At 46.8% G+C, this 18,279-nt stretch overlaps 1 protein-coding gene across 1 annotated transcript; it reads right to left on the bottom strand.

Moving 5' to 3' along the window:
• Positions 1-791: 791 nt before the first annotated feature.
• LOC118013155 (interstitial collagenase-like) lies at positions 792-7,690 on the bottom strand. The gene is made up of 10 exons (XM_035008806.1): positions 7,427-7,690; positions 6,737-6,981; positions 6,495-6,643; positions 6,129-6,254; positions 5,256-5,411; positions 5,024-5,141; positions 3,168-3,301; positions 2,120-2,282; positions 1,502-1,605; positions 792-1,326 (listed from the first exon to the last, which is right to left on the bottom strand). The coding sequence occupies exons 1-10, from the start codon at positions 7,529-7,531 to the stop codon at positions 1,226-1,228; spliced, it is 1,401 nt and encodes a 466-aa protein (XP_034864697.1). The 5' UTR covers positions 7,532-7,690; the 3' UTR covers positions 792-1,225.
• Between the last annotated feature and the right edge of the window lie 10,589 nt (positions 7,691-18,279).

Below are 18,279 nucleotides of genomic sequence, written 5' to 3' on the forward strand. Positions count from 1 at the left end.
CCTCTGAACCATGAGTACCTAAAATATTCGTAAGGCTCTCTATGTACTTGGAAATTCCGCTGACACCATGAACAACCCAAGCTCCTCCTCACGGGGCTCTGCTACTCCTTGAGGACTCCCGCTTACATTAACATCCTCCCAAAGGGGGGCATGAAAACCTTGATCAGGAAAAACTAGATTGTGCTGCCTTCACAAAATCTAGAATCTTAGTGGCTTAGAACAATCAAAGTTTATTTCGTAAGCAAAATCTACTGAGGTTTGGAGTAATTGTTTGGAGTGGCGGCCTGAGAATTCCGGTTTCTTCCATCTTGTGGAAGCCCAGATGATCCCCACAGCAAGGTGGGGGCCACCGGAGAAATCTGTACCAGCAATCGCATGTTTCCTTCTGGGGGTGATACGGGTCCCTGCTGGGCACCATGCACCGGCTGTCCCTCCTCCACAACAAGAGGGAGTGGGACCCCAGGACGGCAGAGCCCCCGACGCACTCAGGCGGAGAAGTCTCTACTGGGTTCTCACTGCTTTTACCTCCAACCAATTTTGGAATCTTTACACGGGACCTGGGAAGTAGGCTTTAACCTCTTCTACACGATGTAAATGCCATGAAAGTGGGGGAATATTCCAACTTTTTCTGTATCCTAGCTTCCCACGTGAATGTTTTGCATATTTGTCTATTCCCACTTCAAATTTGAAAACTAATCTCTGGAAGTATGGTGTTATCATCAGGAAATAATCATGTAATAAATACACTAAAAAGTTTATAAAACAGTAGAGACATGGATGGTTTTATTTGAAACACCAGCACTTTATTTTCTGTAATAAAAGTTGTTCCTTGCATGTTAGGACAGTCTAGTGGCTGCTTATATGTTTGTGAACTGGTTTTGCTCTGGTGAAGACGCGGATCTCTGGTCTCCTCTCTTGAAGAGCTGCACTCCAGGATCAATGTCAGGGTCTCATACTTTGGAAAAGCTTTTTTTCTTTGCAAAACTGGCCCATCTGAATCCACAAGCCATGAGCCTGACCTTTCTTAGTCCTCAGCTGTGGAACTAAATTACAGCAATACATGACACATTGCATTCTCAAGCATAAAAAAATAGGCGCAGAATGAGGTGTAAGTACGATTACACTTGATAGCTCTGTGTTCTATTTAAACAAATGGCTCTTCAGGAAGACCTCGTCCTTGGGCTCTTGCAATGTATTTTCCGGTTGCAACAGTTGGTCACTTCCTTCAGCAGCCGAACCAACTATTAGCTCTGTCGATTCTCAGAATTCTCTTAGTTTGAAGATCAAATTGGTATTGTGTTGTTCCATGAACGATATAGAAAAATCCTAGAAATAAAAGAGACTTACTACATTATACAGATGATTTCTGGGTTTAACCTGAATTCTTGAAAAACCCTGCCATTTGTGAGAACAAATATTTTTGGCAATTCCTGTTCCAAATAACAACACTGACACTATTCTATGACAACAAAATAGAGGAAATATATATATATTCACTTACCATATTTCTGGAAAACAGCATCAACTTTATGGCCAATCCCAGGAAAGTCAGCTGCTATCATTCTGGGATAACCTGCATCCATGGATTGTTTATATTCATCATACCTGATCAAAAAATAATTGTAAGTGTCAGAACGTGTTAAATGTGTAGACTTCTCAAAGTCGTTACAGGGACTTTGGCTGCAGGACTCTTATAAGAACTTTTAACTCCATAGATCTTGTGTAGCATGGGGGAGGGGGAGGTAGGATGTTAGGTGAATAGGAGATTTTTAAGGTCCCTCTCAATGCCAACAACTAATTCTAATTCTCCAGGAGGTGCCACATAGTGTCCTACTGAGGTAAACTGGCACAAGGGGATCTGTGAAGGTAAATGCCCTCCTTCTTAGCTGTCCCTTTCCAACTTCAGCCCCACGTGTTCCCTGCATTCCCAATGCATTCCCATGCATCACTGCATGATGATCACCAACCACGGACTTGGCTGCTAGACGGGCCACAGCCATTCACAGCGATGGCAGCTAGCCACGGCAGTACGAGACTCATGTGGAAATGGTTCAATCTCGAATGTCCTCTCTAGGTGGAAAGAGGTGGTGCACGAACATGTTCTGTACTCAGTCTTTACCTCCAGTACTTGTTAGCAACAAAGAAGTATGTTTTCCCAGTTTCCTCATCAGAAACCGCAGCATCGATATTCTTCACGGTTTGAGGGAAGCCAAAGGATCTGTAGATGTCCTTGGGGTATCCGAACAGCATTTCCTGCCCCTGAACAGCCCAGTACTTATCACCTGACGATCAAAAAAAAAGGATGAAAGTACTTGTCTGGGGTACCGGACGATAGTGAGCTGATTTCGGCCAAGTTCTCAGCTTCCCATGCGAGAGCCGTGTCCTGGCTGCACATCAGAAGCATCTAGGGAGGGTCGCCTGGGTGGCTCAGTCATTAAGCCTCTGCCTTTGGCTCAGGTCATGATCCCAGAGTCCTGGGATCGAGTCCCACATCTGGCTCCCTGCTCAGCGGAGAGCCTGCTTCTCCCTCTCCCTCTGCACCTCCCCCTGCTCATGCTCTCTCTCTCTGTATCTCTGTCTCAAATGAATAAATAAAAAAATTTTTTTAAAAAGAAAAAGAATTCCAGAAGGTCTGGAGTGGGAGCCAATCTCGTGGATGGGCCTTGAGGACATTATGCTAGTGAGAGTCTGTTTCTAACAGACTCCCTGGGCGATGTCAATGCTGCTGGTCTGAGGACCATACTTTGATAGTTGGCTCCCAGAGCAGCCTCTCCCTCCCTCAGAAGACCCATCGGTATTAAAATAGGTCTCTAGGAAATCTGGATACTTCAATGTTTCTGTGTCGTCTGCTCTAGCCTGTGGGCCCCAGTCTCCCCCTTTTGTTCCTGAGGATCCCCAGGGTGGGTACGTAAGTAGTTTCCACAGAAAATGCTTTCCTAAGTCGAGGTTCATGGACTGGCAGAACACTCATAGATACACTTTTTATTTACAATGACTCAGAAATGCACTAGGTAAAGCTTAGTTGAGGTAATGGACTCCCATCGGTGTGGTAAGTGAGATTGTCAAATTTTCCGTAGGCCACGGAGAGAACGTGGCCAGGACTTGCTTATAGCTCAGCCTCAAAGCAGATGGATTCACGGAAACGGAACAATAGCGGGAAGAGTCACCTTTGAAAAACCGGACTTCGTCTCTCTCAGCAAATTCATAAGCAGCCTGAAGTCCACTTGGCAGGTTTGGCCAGAAAGTAGAAATGAAATTGAGCTCAACTTCTGGGTAGAAGGGACTTAGGCGCATGTAGAACCTGATTTGGAAAAAAACATGGAAAAGGTTTTGCTCTCCTGGATGCAAGGGTGGGCTGACCTTTAACAAGCCCATTAGGCCGAAGCAAGCTCCAGAACATAAACAGTCACACGTAGCAGAATGGTGACGAAGGGATCCGTTGTGCACAAATTCTCACGATCTAACTGCTGGTTTGGTGGAGCCATTGGGAGCCAGTGGCTGGAACCCACTGCTGGTCCCCAACACCCAGCATGCACGGTGGCAGCAGGCCCTGTCCCCGCACCTTGCAAACACCCTACAAGGGCCTGGTACTCTCGTCTCACGGATGAGAGCTCGAGGTCAGGGAGGGGAAGGGAGCTGTTTATGGCCACATATCTGATAAGAGAGAGGCAAAGGTTAATTTTAGACTCCGAGGGGGCAGCCGCTCGGTTCCTCGTCCTTGGGTTGGTTTTACAGTCCCCGGGGGAGAATGCGGCCCCCGCCGTCGGAAGCCTGACAGGCAGCCCCAATCCCCCTCTGCTGGCTGAGACCCTGGGTGAGTCCGCTACTGTCTCTAGCCTCCCATGGCTTCACGACTTGGTCACACGTGAGTGAGCTCAGCGTCCTTTCAGTTCCTGCGAATCCTAGACTTGGGTCTGTTCCTTGGAGAAATCCCTCAAGCACTTGCTTTGATAGGTGCGTCCTGCTCGATTGAGAGCTTTCCCTTCAAGCCAGCTATTTCCTTAGGGCTGCCCCGCTTTGAGCCACAGCCCGTACGCCTGCTCCAGCCTTGCTCTGGTAGGGACGGAAAGCATCTGGAGCCCATACGCTCCGTTCTAGGAAGGATATGACCACAGAAAGAGTGATGAAACAGTAGGGACAAGCCGCCAGGAGCAGCAGCTAAGAAGTGAGCCCATCGGAGCCCCCCTCCTTTCTCTGTGCTGACGGCCCTGGCCCTTCCTCCGTGCTGATCGTTCTGTGGGTGGCATCATTCAGAAGAAGGCTGCATTCTTCTTCTGCATGGTCCTTTAGAAATCAGGGTGGTACAGACCACAGGCCTGGGTCTTGCAGGTGAGGGGACCCTAGTGTCCTTGAGGCACATGCTGCAGAGGGGGCACCAGGACCCTCCTGTGAGGAGAGAAGCGTGTGGTGACCACCCATATCTGCTCAAGGGAGGGTCCTCCTGAACTCGTGGGGGTTTTCCCCATGATGGCTCCTCCCCTTCTCTAGGTCTCTGCAGATCGCAGGCTTGGGGTGGGGGGCATCTTTACTAGGATAGAGTGGCTACAGCCCTGCTCAGCATGATGGTGCTACGGGAAGGGCGGGCTTCTCCCGATGACTTACTAACACTCCTTCATTCATGTTTCATCATGAGGAGCGGCATTAATGAAGAGAGCTCGGGAGTGGGAATCAGAAGATCAGTTACTGCTCTGTCACCAGAGAACTCTGTGCCCTGAAAGGATCTCTTTACTTCTCCCTGCCTTACTTTACTGATCTGTAAAATGGGATTCTACTAACTGAATTTTCTACTTCAATGGTATTTTTTCCCGAGAACCAAACAACAGAGTACATGTGGGGGAAAAGGCTGTTATAGGTTCATCACATTGTGCAAATGCATGCAATTGCTCGCATTTCATCCTAATTCTGTATGCAAGCAAGTGCAAGATAAGCAGTGTGTGTGCCCAGTAGTGGCCCATAGGCACCCACAGTCGTGAGTGCTCTTATTATTACAAACACAAAACACAAAGAGGAACTGATGTCCTACCTATCTTTAAAGAACATCACTTCTCTCCGAACTGTAGTGATAGAATCAAAGATTAAGTTACTATCACACACTTGTGGTGTTTGGGGGCCTGTTGGCTGGACAGGATTTGGGGAAGGTCCTAAAAGAAAAAAGAGATCTGGAGTTAGTTCTGCCGTGTGTTGGACAGCTTCTTAAAGGCGACAGCGAATGGCTGTTCTAACGGCCCGTCGTCCCTAGTTTTCTGTACACTCACCGTATATGGCCTGGATGGCATTGATGTCGTCCTGGGAGAGTTGGACGTGACCATCATACATGTAGTTGGGGTACATCAGAGCCCCAATATCAGGAGAATGAGAAAGTCCGAGGGAATGACCCAACTCATGAGCCGCCACACGGTACAGATTGTAATCTAAAGGGTCCGATAAACGCATTAGCGATTACTTGCAGTGTTCTCAGTTTTGAGACATGTCATTAAGAAGGAATCTACAACTTTACAAAGACCAGTGCTCGCATTTTGCCGGCAGCTTTTTGAAATAGCCATGAAGCGTCTTCCCCAAGCTGGGGGATGGGAGGCTTTTCTAGTGGTGAAGACACAGCTACAGCCCAAGCTCTGTGTTCACACTGACACAGTGAAAAATCAAGCTCATCCAACTCTGAGTCCAGCACAGATCGGTCAGTCTTGTCAGTGGTTACGTACGTGTTAGTTCACGGAGAAGCAGTGGAGTCCTATCGACAATTTTCTTCTTCCTCTCTACGAACTGACACATGCCTATGCTGGGAATTTTGGAAAACACAATCTCTCCTCCCTTAATTTTCACATAACCTTACTGACACTGTTAAATTTTGGTGTGTCCTTCTAATAAAAAAATAATACTATATACAAGAAAAACATTAAGATTTTCAACATTTTCTTAATAGAAACTTTGGAGCAGCCTATTTGCAGCCAACAAGATGTTGTTACGAACAGAAATAACCCTTCTCTTCCAGTTTTCCAAGTGTAGCATTAATTTTATAAGTGGCAGTAGAAAAATACGTACTTCTACGGATGCATTCTTTCAGCTAAGCCAAACAATATTACAGTGAAGCAAGGAGGGGTGGGGAAATGAGACAAGATGAGTTGACTCACTTCTGTAATCGTTGGTCCATCTTTCATCTTCATCAAAATGAGCATCCCCTCCAAGATTTGGGCCAGGTTGGAAAGCATGAGCGAGGTTTCCGTTGGGTCCATCAAAGGGAGAATTGTCGTAGTGATCTGCCAGAAACAGAATTCAGGAAATGTCCCTCTTGGTTCTGACTGAGGCTAACCCAGGAGAGAAAGCATTGGCTTTGCTGGGAGGCCAACAGACTTCCATCAGCTGTGATGTAGTTTCTCTCCTTAAGCCTGTAAAATCAACACTCCTCTTAAACAAGTTCTTCCAGCTGAAAGATGAAGGGATTTAGAGGCAAGTCGAACTGAAAGTGAGAATGCTGCTGTGGGGCAAGAAGAGCTTACCTCTCCAGACAAAGGATATCATTATGTCCGCTTGCCCCTCAAAGACCTTGGTGAAGGTCAGGGGCGACACATTACTCCAGAGTTGAAAGGCTTTCTCGATGGCACTGTCCACGTCTGCTCTTGGCAAATCTGGTGTGTAATTTTCAATCCTTAAAATGGAAAAAAACAGAGACACGTCGGACCCCATTGCTTACGGCTCCGCTGGGAAAGAGCGCCCTTGCTCTGGTGCTGGGTCTGGTTACCTGTAGGTCAGGTGCGTGTGCTCCCATCTGAGGGTCCTATCAGCGACGGCGTACTGAGCCACGTCGGGCACCCCACATCTGGGCTGCTTCATCAGATTCAGGGTGTCAGCATCTATCTTCCCGGTCACCTTCAGCCCAAAGAATTCCTGCATTTGCTTCAGCTTCTCAGTCACCAAACTGCTGTTCCTCTGCCTTACGATTTGCTTCCCGTCACTCTTCAGGTTGTAGTAGTTTTCCAGGTATTTCTGATGAAAGACAAAATTACTGAAACACTGGACGGGAGATCTTTCTCTTTCCTAAAGACTGACAATCAGAAGCTTTAGCTGGAGTGGAGAACTACTTTTAAAGATCGTGTCGGGATTTCCTGGTGGAAATTATTGGTGGAGACTAATTGCAGGGTAGAAATCTCCCTACTACCAGTTAGTATGCTCTCTGACTTACAATTCGTAGAGTCACATTTGCATGTTCTTCCTTTAGTTCCCACTCACCTCCAGCTGGAAAAGGGAAGGGAAGAACCCGTGCGTAGCTGGGTACAGCTTTGGGGAAAGGGTCCTTTCTACCAAACATTTGTCTTTGTGAGAAGTCCCCCCTTCAATAAACCGCTTTATGCTACGACTACTGCTCCGTACGACTGAGCAAAAATGCAAATAAAGCCTCCTACATTTGTGGCGCGTGAAATTAGGCATTTACCTGGACCACCTCCACGTCCTGCTCTCGCGTTCCTGAGGTCGCCGCAGGGAAGCCATGGGACCCCACGCCCCAGACCAGCACTAGCAGAATGGGAAGGCTGGGCATGCTGGCTTCGCTTTCCTTCTCTGCTGAAGGACCTGGACGCTCCCCTCCGGCCACCCCAGCACATCAGCTAGGACGCTCCCTCTTTATATACAGGTCCACCCTTCCAGAAAGCGGACGCTGGCTGACTCACGTTTCATAATATGCTCTTTGATTAGCGATGAACAGCTCCAGCAATTATCAGAAATGGTGACATCTGCAGATTATTTAGATTCACTTGGTGTCGCAACCTTGTGATTAATACCAAACAGGAAGTGTGTGAAGGAGGCACAAGACTGTTGTTTCCTCCAATTCATTTCCATCCTATTTGAGAAGGGCTCTAGAGTACTCCATGAGCATTTGGGAAAGTAGGCTTTGCTCCTTGATCCTGCTGGCCGTGAGGCGCTCCAGGGTGCACCCCGCTCCCGACCCAGGGCAGGGGCAGGGCTGCTGACCCGGAGCTGTGCAGGTGGTTGTTCAGCACTCGCACCGCCAAAGCTTGTCGCCCTGCAGGGGCCGTGGGGCGGCCATCCCGGCTTCAGAGGAGCTCCCTTCTGCCTTTGCTAAGTCTCCTGGGATACCTCCAGGGTCCCACGGTTTCTCTCAACCTTTATTCAGGCCCAGGCGTGAGAACCTTGACTGAGAAACCCCCATCCACAGGTGGGGTATGTGATAACTCACACCCGGTGTAGACACTGCCCGTTGGAATCATGGGACACGTCAGATCCTTCTCTGAAACCCATCAGAATGTACCAGGGGAGGCAGGGGCTTGCGGGAGACCAAGTCTTATTGCCTTACTGGGAGTCTGCTGTCTTATTTTTTAAAAAGATTTTATTTATTTATTTGACAGAGAGAGCAAGCACAAGCAGGGGGAGCAGCAGAAGGAGAGGGAGAAGCAGGCCTCCCGCTGAGCAGGGTGCCCGATGCCGGGCTCGATCCCAGGACCCTGAGATCATGACCTGAGCTGAAGGCAGATGCATAACCAACTGAGCCACCGAGGTGCCCCAAGTTTTGCCTCATTATAGGCTATCTTATCTGTAAAATCATGGTTTAATGGGTTATTATTTTTCTATGTATATTAAAATAAATACATGGCTATGTAATGAAAAATGTTCATTTATGTATCCATGTTCTATATTAAAGTGTCTTGTGGGGGTGTCCTTTCTACCCTTGGTGAGAAAAGATGATCTAAATCTGTGGCTTCCTCTACTCACGCCCCACCCTCCTTCCTGGAAAGTGTTTGATGAGACGTAAAGTTGAGAACTACTTGCCTCTATTCTCCCCCTTCAGGACCTGATGGGGCTCCCGCCTTTCCCACCTGTCAGGTTGGCTTTCTCACCTTCCCGACTTCTGTTTTCCTTGTCACACAAAGAACAACATCTTGTGTATAAACATTGCTTCAATGTATTTTGGATTGATGTGAAAGAGCTCATTTCCTCCCTAATTATCTAACCACAACTTCCTCATCTAAGTGGAGTGATTGGTGAGTTCAAGACAGTAAGAGGAATTAGAAGAAATTCTCATGAAGTTGAAATCCTCTCCTCACGGGCATTAGATGGAGGAGGGCGGGGCTGGGACCACAGAACCCCAGCAATTGAACTGACTTCAGTGCAGGCAAGGGAAATCCTGCAAGAAACTCTTTACATTAAAGAGCTTGTGTTTTAAAGTCAAGGGGTAGCAGACACATCCTGACTTTTGGGGAATCTGGCCTGTGTGAAGAGGATGCACCCCGCTCCACTGGGCAGTGGGAAGCAAGGGTCCCCACGTTAGCTCGAGAGCATGTGACCGTCTGGGGCTGGGCCAGAAATTACAAAGGTATCACCCAGGAAGAGTGTCTTAAAATGTTCAATGTGGCAGAAGTCTACATAGCCTACGGTCTGCAAGTTTTCCAACGTTTGTGAACTACTATATCCTTTAAACAAAATCCCTTTTGGAAAGCCAAATGGTAAAGCTGATGACAGAAGAAGCACCCTCCGGAAGTGGGAAATGGGGCCGCAGAGCCTCGCCTCCCTCCCTCCCATGTGGTCCCCTGTCTCCTTTCCTCTAGCAAGGTCTCCGATTTCCATGCAACAGTGAAGATTCAGTAAAGTGAAGCTCAGAAACCGAGGGTCTAGCCCAGCACCCTGATTTTCCAGATGAAGAAACTGGAGAACAGAGAGGTTGCCCACGGGCCGGTGGTCCCACCTCTGCAGGGACGGGGGCGGGGGGGTGGGTCCTGGCCGGGGAGAGCGTGAGGAGCTTGGCTTACACCTGCTCTTGGTCTGAGGGCAGAGCTCTCGACCGAAAAGCCACAAGTGTTTCATTCATTACAACTTCGGGAATGCTGACGGACATTGCAAACTGGTCACTGAAATAGCTGTTTGTTAAATTTCTTCCCAAAATAACAAAGCATTTTAAATTAAGTTTTGGTTAGGCAGCCAGCCTCGAAGATTCACATGGTCCTGAATCTTGAAATTTCCAGTTAGGTATTCACATAACTTCTTGATTAGTGCCTCCATGTGATCTATCTGAGAGTGGAAAGGAAAACATAAAATCTAGACCAGAAAGCTGGGGATTAAATCCTACCAAAATCCTAGCAATGCTTGAATTTGGCATAGTTTCCAAGAAGCTCAAGACATGTTAGAGTTTTATTGCTCTTCGAACATTTTTTCCCTGGGGGCTTCTTTCCCCCATCACCCCCATTTGGATGTAGTTTTGTGGAAATTACTCCTCTATCCTGTATTTCCTGGGAGAACAGCAGCCTCGAGTGGGCTCTTGTGAGTGTGGCTGCATCAGTGGACTCCTGACTATTTCCAAACAGGCAAATTGTTTCCAAGGTTTTCATGCCTACTGCTCTGGGGAAGGACTCAAACATGTTTGTGTTTTTCCATATTAAGTTCCATCTTGGAATGGCAATCTTGCTTCATGTTTTTTTATGCTTGGAAATACAGCCTTTTAATTTTATAATTCAACTTGAGTGTCAGATTTTTTTTTTCCTGTTTTTTTGGTCCTACAAGACTTGAAATGATTTTAGCAGAACCTTTAAATATGGAATGCTGTTTTGTTTTGGGAGTAACATGAAGGACGGCTTTGCCCCACCCGGTATGTTCTCCTTACGAATGGCCCCATGGTAGCTTCATGGACAACCAGCGTGTGTGGGTCTGACATTTAACAGACGCTGTGCACCTGTTCTTCCTTTGGTCGTCATGGCTACCTTCCAGGTAGAGATGGTCGATGCATCGGCCTGCAGTCACTTACCATCACGGGTCTGTGTAACTCCAGTCCACCAGCCTTCATGGCGCCCTGTCACCAGACATGACACTGGGTAAGGGATTTGCCTCCCTGTCAGAGAATGTGTTGTGAGACATGAGGCTGGTTCTGTTGGTTCTGTCATGTCTATAATAACGTCTCCACCCCACCACCCTGTCCCTCGGGCCTGAAAGGATCTTCGCTGATCCCCACAGACATCTCTAGATGCCTGACGCTGGAATGCATCTCTTTGTTCTAACAGGAAATTAGTGTGGAAAAGCCAGTGAGTTGGCTCAGCCCCTCCGTGCGTAAGCTTATGCCTTCCCCTGTGATTTCCACCCTTCTGGCTTTCCTGTCGTGTCCCCTTTGGTACAAATCTTTTTCCTCACCCTGTAAACTTGTCTACCTGCTGGAATAGATCAACTCCCCAAACATCTCTCTGCTCTTTACCATCCACCTTATTGTTTAAGCTTGACCTTGACTTTGATCCCCTGCCCTGGGCTCTCAGCGGTGACTACTAACATCCACCATGGGGTCACGGTGCCACTGACCCTCTCTGGCATTGTCTTGGACAGATCCTTCTTTCCTTGGCTTGGGAGTCTCTGCACTTTGCTTTTTCTCCCTGTACTTTTGGATTACTTCCTCTTCTTTGCTAGGTCTCTTCCTTTTCCCCTCTGGAATCTACCCATTCACTCAGGCCCTGCTCTGAGTCCTCATCTCTCATTGCTGGCCACTTATTACCCCAGGACAGGGGTCTCTCCTCCTGTAACTTCAACTTACAGCCTCACAAAAGTTCCTCCCCGAACACGGGCCCCAGTCTTTCCCCGGAGCCCTACCTGGGCTTCACCTGCCACTGGGATGGCTCCACCTGGGGGTGGTGTCATTTCCTCCCAAAGCGGGACTCTAATTCCTCACTGTTAAACTTCTTACCTGGAACGGAGCTTCCTAAACCACAGACTGGCGTTCAAACTGTGCCCTTACTCCATAGCCTGTTACTCAGTTTTTTTATGTCTTTTTTTAAAATTAGCTTCCGATGTAGAGGTTAGTGATTCATTCGTCGCATACAACACCCAGCGCTCATCCCATCCTGTGCCCTCCTTCATGCCCATCACCCAGTTACCCCAAACCCCCACCCCATCCCCTCCAGCCACCCGCAGTCTGTTTCCTAGAGTTATGAGTCTGTCATGGTTTGTCTCCGTCTCTGTTTTCATCACATCGGTCTTTTTATATCTTGATTTTCTCATCTGAAAACTGGAAATAACACTAGCCCATGCCAGGTGGGTTTCTGAGACGAGACACACGTAGGATATACTAGTCCAGAGGCTGGGACATGGTGAGCGGTAACTACAAAAGCCCCATAATTCTTTCTATGAATAAAATCTTTCCGTGGTTTCCTTTATTGCCCAAAGTGAATGGCACTTGGAAAACCTGCCATGCTCAGGCCCAGAGAGACGTCCCAATTCTCCTTCCCACTCCCCGCACACCCTGAGCTAGGCTGTTTCCCACATGTGAGCTGCACCCCGTTCTCCTCCTTGTCCCACATCACAGCCCCCTCTGTTCCGCCGTCACAGAGTTCTGCGTCCCCCCAGGTCTCAGTCAAGTGCCACTTCATCCACAACGTCTTCTCTCTCCTCCCCACTCGGAGTTTTCACAAAACATTCCACTTTCTCAAAGCACTTTCCATATTTTCCTTACCTTGACTTGACTCTCCTAACGGAAGGCAATTGGTTGAAAAGAGGGCTGGCATTTTGTGTTTGTGTTGCTCTCCATTTTCCAGGGTATACCAGCTTTGGGTACAAATTTGCTTGATGTGGAAAATGTTAGGTTAAATTCAATAGAATAGAAAAAGTTACGCATTCACACTTTGGAGGGTGTTTCTTCTTTCAGAGAGATTTCTTCCATTCTGGCAAGCTTGGGAAGAACCATAGCCACAATGGGGGCTGAAATGGTTAAACCCAAGGATCATAGTGAACTCCCGAAGAAACTCTAATGATCAGGTCGGCACAGCACGTGTGGATAAGAACACACTAGTTAATGATTCCCTGAATTTTCTATAAAAAACTGAATGCATATAAACTGAACTCCCTCTCGTGTATTAAATAGGTACCATAGACAAGGCGTCAGGCCCCATGCTAGGAATTGCAAAAATAATCAGATACCGGTTTTGCTCTCAGAAGTTACTTCTTTCATGAAATGGATATGGCTTGATTGTTGTATAATCATTTCTTAAAGTAGCTGTTAAAAATTGTAGGTGTAATTGAATATTTATGTAGGCACAGATCTCCAAAATGTTTATGGGAGACAATAGGAAAAATAAGATTTAAAACACAAGGATGTACTTTTCAGCCAATTTACCCAGAAACCCACTAATGGCCAAAACAAATTCAATCAAAGTCTCTTTTTGCTACTCATGGAAGCATCCCTCTCTTAGTGCTGGTACTTAGTTCTTAGAACCTAGCACTAGTAACACATCTTGTCATGATGGTGCAAGCAGCATCAGTTGGGCATTCTTGGAGAGACGGGGGAGGGAGGTGTACAGGGGCTGCGTGGTTAGACGTTTGTCTGGACTACCTTCCAGTAAGCCCCCCTGGGGGGTCTTCGCTTGGGTCCTGGCAGCCGATGAGAGGGAAGGGCTCCCAAGCCATTCTGCACACTAAACCATGAGTAAGTATCAGTTGGGATTTGGGCTGCACAAAGGATGTGCAACTAATCAATTTCAGAGTCATGTATCACATCGCAGAGAATTTCGGAGATTCACTCCATTACAGGAAAGGGGCCAGTTTGCCGAGTCTTTGAATTGCCTCATGAAATAATTTAATCTTAGAGATCAGTTGAAAAGGTCATCAACCTCTGCTTCCCTGTTCTAGGTTAGGTGATAACAAACAGATGTTGGGGTAGCATCATATTATTTTCTAAAGGAATTACATGCGATCAGAACAGCATCTGGCACTGTGTAACTGGGTTAAGAGCTAACAAAGAGTTAGCCTTCCTGTTCGTAAGATCAGTTGTCCTTTACCAGTTGAATTCGACATAAGACATAGAGGTAGCGTAGCTTACTACTTTCAGCCAGGTTCTGTGGCGGCCTGAGCCTGGCAGGGGCTCGTACAGAAGCTCGAGGAAAACAGTGACTTCCCCTTAGACACATGGCTCCCCTCCATGGTTTTGGGAAAAGAAACTAAGTTCCCAGGCTGTACAGCTTTCAAAAGGAGCAGCAGAATATGTACAGATATGGTGAAGAGGACATATGGGTTTTTAGAGAAATCTACCCCAAAGAGAAGAGCCAGTAGCCCTTAGAAGCCTCTATCCTGAAAGCTACACAACTAGCACATGGGGGTGTTTTCCTCCCTGACCTTGAGCTCAGCCTGAGGTCACAGAGCCTCCTCAAATCCCCAGCGTCCTCTGGTTCTCCTCCCTCCCAGGGCCCTGCTGCGGAGGTCGTAAGAGCAAATCTGCAATCTCGTTTATACTGAGGGCTTAGCACAGTCGCCGTATAAAGGGGGACCGGTGTGTATTGCATATTTTATGTGTATGTGTAGATATATATTGACCTCCGTGACTCAAAATCTATAAATATGCATATCGGATTAACTTTATATCCATGGGTGCACTTAGCACCGTGCCTGTGAAAGAACGCATACATACAGCTCTGTGGAGAAGGTATGTCATAGGATAATATATTGGGATGTAAAATGGTATTTTGTCCCATAATCTCCCTGGAGCTCGCCAAGAACAGTGTGTTCCCTGGTTCAGAGGTGTCTTCAGGACTGTAATCAGAAGTGACTGGATTAAAGGCAATATCTCTTTCCAGCTTCTGGGAAAACCTAAGATCATTTTGGGAGGTTATGCGAGGTGTCTTCAACTGAGAAGGGAAAGGAAAAAGTTTGGAGGGAAGCCTGAGAGAGAACAGCAGTTTCCTTAAACTGGAAAAGGGAACATTTGAGCAGTGCCCACCAGGCCTAAAGACCCACGCTCCACTTCCTGCTCCTTGGAAGCTCCTGGGGGCGGCTGTGGGGTGGGCGTAGGGAGGCTGGCTTCCTTGGAGTTGGATGCATTCCACCATCTGGGTGAGGAGAAATGGAAACACGCATCATCTTCTCCAACGCACCAGTAGGTGGTACAGTGGATGTTTAAACCCAGTCGGCTTCCGAGGTCAATGTGCGTTCCAATACCAGTGTTAGCTCACAAAACGGTGGCTTTCTAATTGTAGTGAGTGAGGATGGTTGCCTTGTACATGGAGAGGAGATGAGTAAGAGAATTTACTTTCAGGTACCCTCCAAAAGGTGTGGTAGGAAAAGCACAGAATTTTGAGTCAAATGACGTGAGTTTGAATCCCAGCTGAGCAATCTTGGCTGTTATCATTTGCAAAAAGGAAATTATAATGCCTAGCCCATGCAGTTATGATATGATTGAACTGGTAGGTACCTTGTAAATGGAATGACTGCATATGGTAATTATCCTTATTACCTCCTGACCTTTAAGACCGTCTCCGTGATCAGGGGCTCCATAGCGATACAAGATAACCAGGGGTTCACAGACATGAAACCCATTTTCTGGGTCTATAGTTAGCATTTTCTTGAAATAAAAAGATACATTTGCTCTTAGAATATTAATCAAAATACTATGCATGCATTACTAATTTAATTGACTCCCATTGATTGGAACTTCAGACAGTGTGATTACAAACGTAGACTTAATATGGATGGACACAGAACCAGGGGCAGAATTCTGAATGTGAAAGAAATCTAATTTTTGTGTAAAGCAGGTTTGAATTCAAAACTCGATTTTGCAGCTTTTTAGACCCGTAGCCTTCCACATGTTAACCTTTCTGATATCTCATTTTCTCACATATAAAATGCAAACAATAATATCAGGATTTTCCATGACAGCTTTATGGCTATGTGAATCCCCAAATGCAAACATACATCATGCTTATCACATAATAGCTGCTCGATGAGTGTCCATTCCTGGTAGAGGGGAAAGACACCTAAAATCATCTACGTTAGCCATCCAACATTGGACATGAGGAAATAGAGGCCCTACGTTTCCATTTGTTTTATTTCTTGGAAGCAAAGCTCTTGCAACTATGAGTCCTGATGAGATCATGTCAATATGACAAATATTGCTAGTAAAAAGCTATCTATAATGTAAATTAATCACGATTCTTGAAGAAATTGTTATTATGCAGCGAGGTGCAGCAAGTCAAAGGCACTAGAGTTTTTGCCTAAATGTCCATCGTAAGCCAAGACAGTGAGTGACTCCTTGACTAGTCTGGAAGCTCTCCCAAGAAGCAGCTACACTCCAAGATGTATCATCATCCCCTCATCGGCATGGGCTGCATGTGTCTCTAATACTAGATGTCGAGGTGGCAAGTTTCTCAGTTGCATAAATCATGGCCAGGAAGTCACGTAACATACATACTCACCTTCAGTTTTATCTTGGGAAAGTGAAGCAGTTTCCTCTTAGTCACACTGAGGAGCTTTTATTGATAAATACAGTTACTTTATGAATCAGCTGTGGTTGTTGGCCTGTCCAGGGTGGGATCCCCCCGCCCAAAGTGGCTTTTTCCTACTGACTAATAGGGACTAACAGATGGTGTGGATTCTCTGGTAAATCTGGAAGGCCGGGGTGCTTCTCCCCCAAATGCTGTGCCCCCTGTGGAAGCACGTGTGATCTACTTCAGAAATGCGTAAGAAACGTACTGTGTGTGCAGGAGGTAACACTCACTAAAGTTACCTGTTCAATTTATTGTTTGTAGCCTGATGACTTCCAAAATGGATTTACCGCTGAATTATGCACGGACTGAATTAATTAATTAATAATATGTTTCGGGGAATGTTTTCTCGGTTGTTATATTTATTAATGGAAATATGATGTTTTTCGTTATGTAACAGCAGGTTGAATTCTTGATATTCTTTCCTCCATGATATAACTCAGAAAAAAAATACCGTTTCTTCACTGTGGTCAAGCCAACTCTTTGTGATTCCCCAAAAATGTTATCTCTCATATCTTCACACCACTGCACGCGTGCTGTTCCCTTACCCTCCACGCTCGACCTGCTAGACTCTTACTGGTTGAAGAGCATCTAGGACCAAGCATTGCTTCCTTCCTAAACTCATTCATTCATTCATTCATTCATTCATTCATTCATTCATTCATTCAATAAAAGCTTATGAATAAGCAGTGGTTAAGAGGCAGACGCCATGCTGGGCACTGGGGACAGTCCAAGGTGGGACATTTGAGGACAGTTAGAGCACCCTGTGGGTTAATGGGTGCACAGAAGAGGAAGACTGAACACAGCCAGAAGGCAGGGTGTGGAGGCCAAAGATACACTTATGAAAGCACAGACCGGAGCGGAACCAGCTGTTGCTTCCCTGCTCACGGACTGTTGGCTTCACCTTGACGTGGCATTTCCCTCTGCCCTGCTGGGACCCCACAGCCAATTCCACATATTCTCTGAGGGTCTGTGGTTTGTCAACCCACTCCCAACTTAGGTCTAAGCCAAGAATCATTTTGCTGGGGGGTCAATTAGAGTAGATTTATAATAAGGAACTTGGGGAACCTCATGGACTACAATCTCAGGACAGCCTTCCCGAGAAATGGGAAGATTGAAGGCTCTCTCTGTCTCTGTCTCTCCCTCTTGTTCTTAGCCTGAGCCTGAATATTTGCTCGTTTTCCTTTCTCTGCACACCGGCTTTGCTCCAAGGACGATGCTCCCCTACACATTAGTCCGTGAAGGACTTTGAGGTACCCTGGTCCTGATTCTGGTTTCAAGCCTTGGTGATCTTATAGATCCTGTCCCTCGCAGTCCCCCACGTGGGGACAGGAGGGCTGGAGGAGGCAGGGAGCCACAAGCATACCCCTTTCCTTGCTTGAGGGGCCACGTCTGGCTTTGCTTCTCGGGTGGACCAGCTGGAACATTCTTGACCCCTAGTCCATGAGGAATGAAAGCCCTTCTGTGGTCTCCGGTCTCAGCCCTGGGACCCGGATGAAAATTCTCTCCAGACACCTCTCCCCTCCTGTTTCCCTACACACTTCCTACATGACCAATCTAGATTCCTTCTGTGATTCTCTATTTTGTCATCTTAGTATCTTAATCCTTTCCATTCTTCACTCACTTCTCCCTGATTTCCTCCCTTGACCTGCTGAAACACTCCTCCACCCACCACCTGCTCATCGTTGGATCATCTATGAGGGTTTCTACACTCCCATCCCAAACTGTCCATACCACCAGCACACCATGTCCTGCCCTCTGTGTCAGACACACTGACGTGAATATAATAATCCTGGGCTCTCAAAAATAGCAAGAAGAGGCAATCTATAGTCACAGATTCCGATACACCTGTTATCCTGCAAAAACAACTCAAGAATGTGCATTAGGTCCTTCTTTACTTTTGAAACCACACTGCGAGTTGGACCATGGACTTACTGTCTCCAATAGGATCAGGCTATTTGCTGGCCTGCACAGATGGCTCCTTCTTGCAGCCCCTTTGTTTCCTTAGGATCCTTAAGGACTGGGGCTTCCCATTCCTTTGTTCTAACAGCTC

Source organism: Mirounga leonina, unplaced genomic scaffold (assembly GCF_011800145.1).
Source record: "Mirounga leonina isolate KUSES-001 unplaced genomic scaffold, KU_Mleo_1.0 Mir_153, whole genome shotgun sequence".
NCBI classification, from domain to species: Eukaryota; Metazoa; Chordata; class Mammalia; order Carnivora; family Phocidae; genus Mirounga; species Mirounga leonina.

Excerpts from the sequence above, each read along its gene's own strand:
- LOC118013155 (XM_035008806.1), bottom strand. The coding sequence starts at position 7,531 with ATGCCCAGCCTTCCCATTCTGCTAGTGCTGGTCTGGGGCGTGGGGTCC. Across the intron at positions 6,644-6,736 it reads CACACGCACCTGACCTACAG|GATTGAAAATTACACACCAG; the intron begins GTAACCAGACCC and ends TTCCATTTTAAG. Across the intron at positions 1,606-2,119 it reads GTTGCTAACAAGTACTGGAG|GTATGATGAATATAAACAAT; the intron begins GTAAAGACTGAG and ends TTTTTTGATCAG.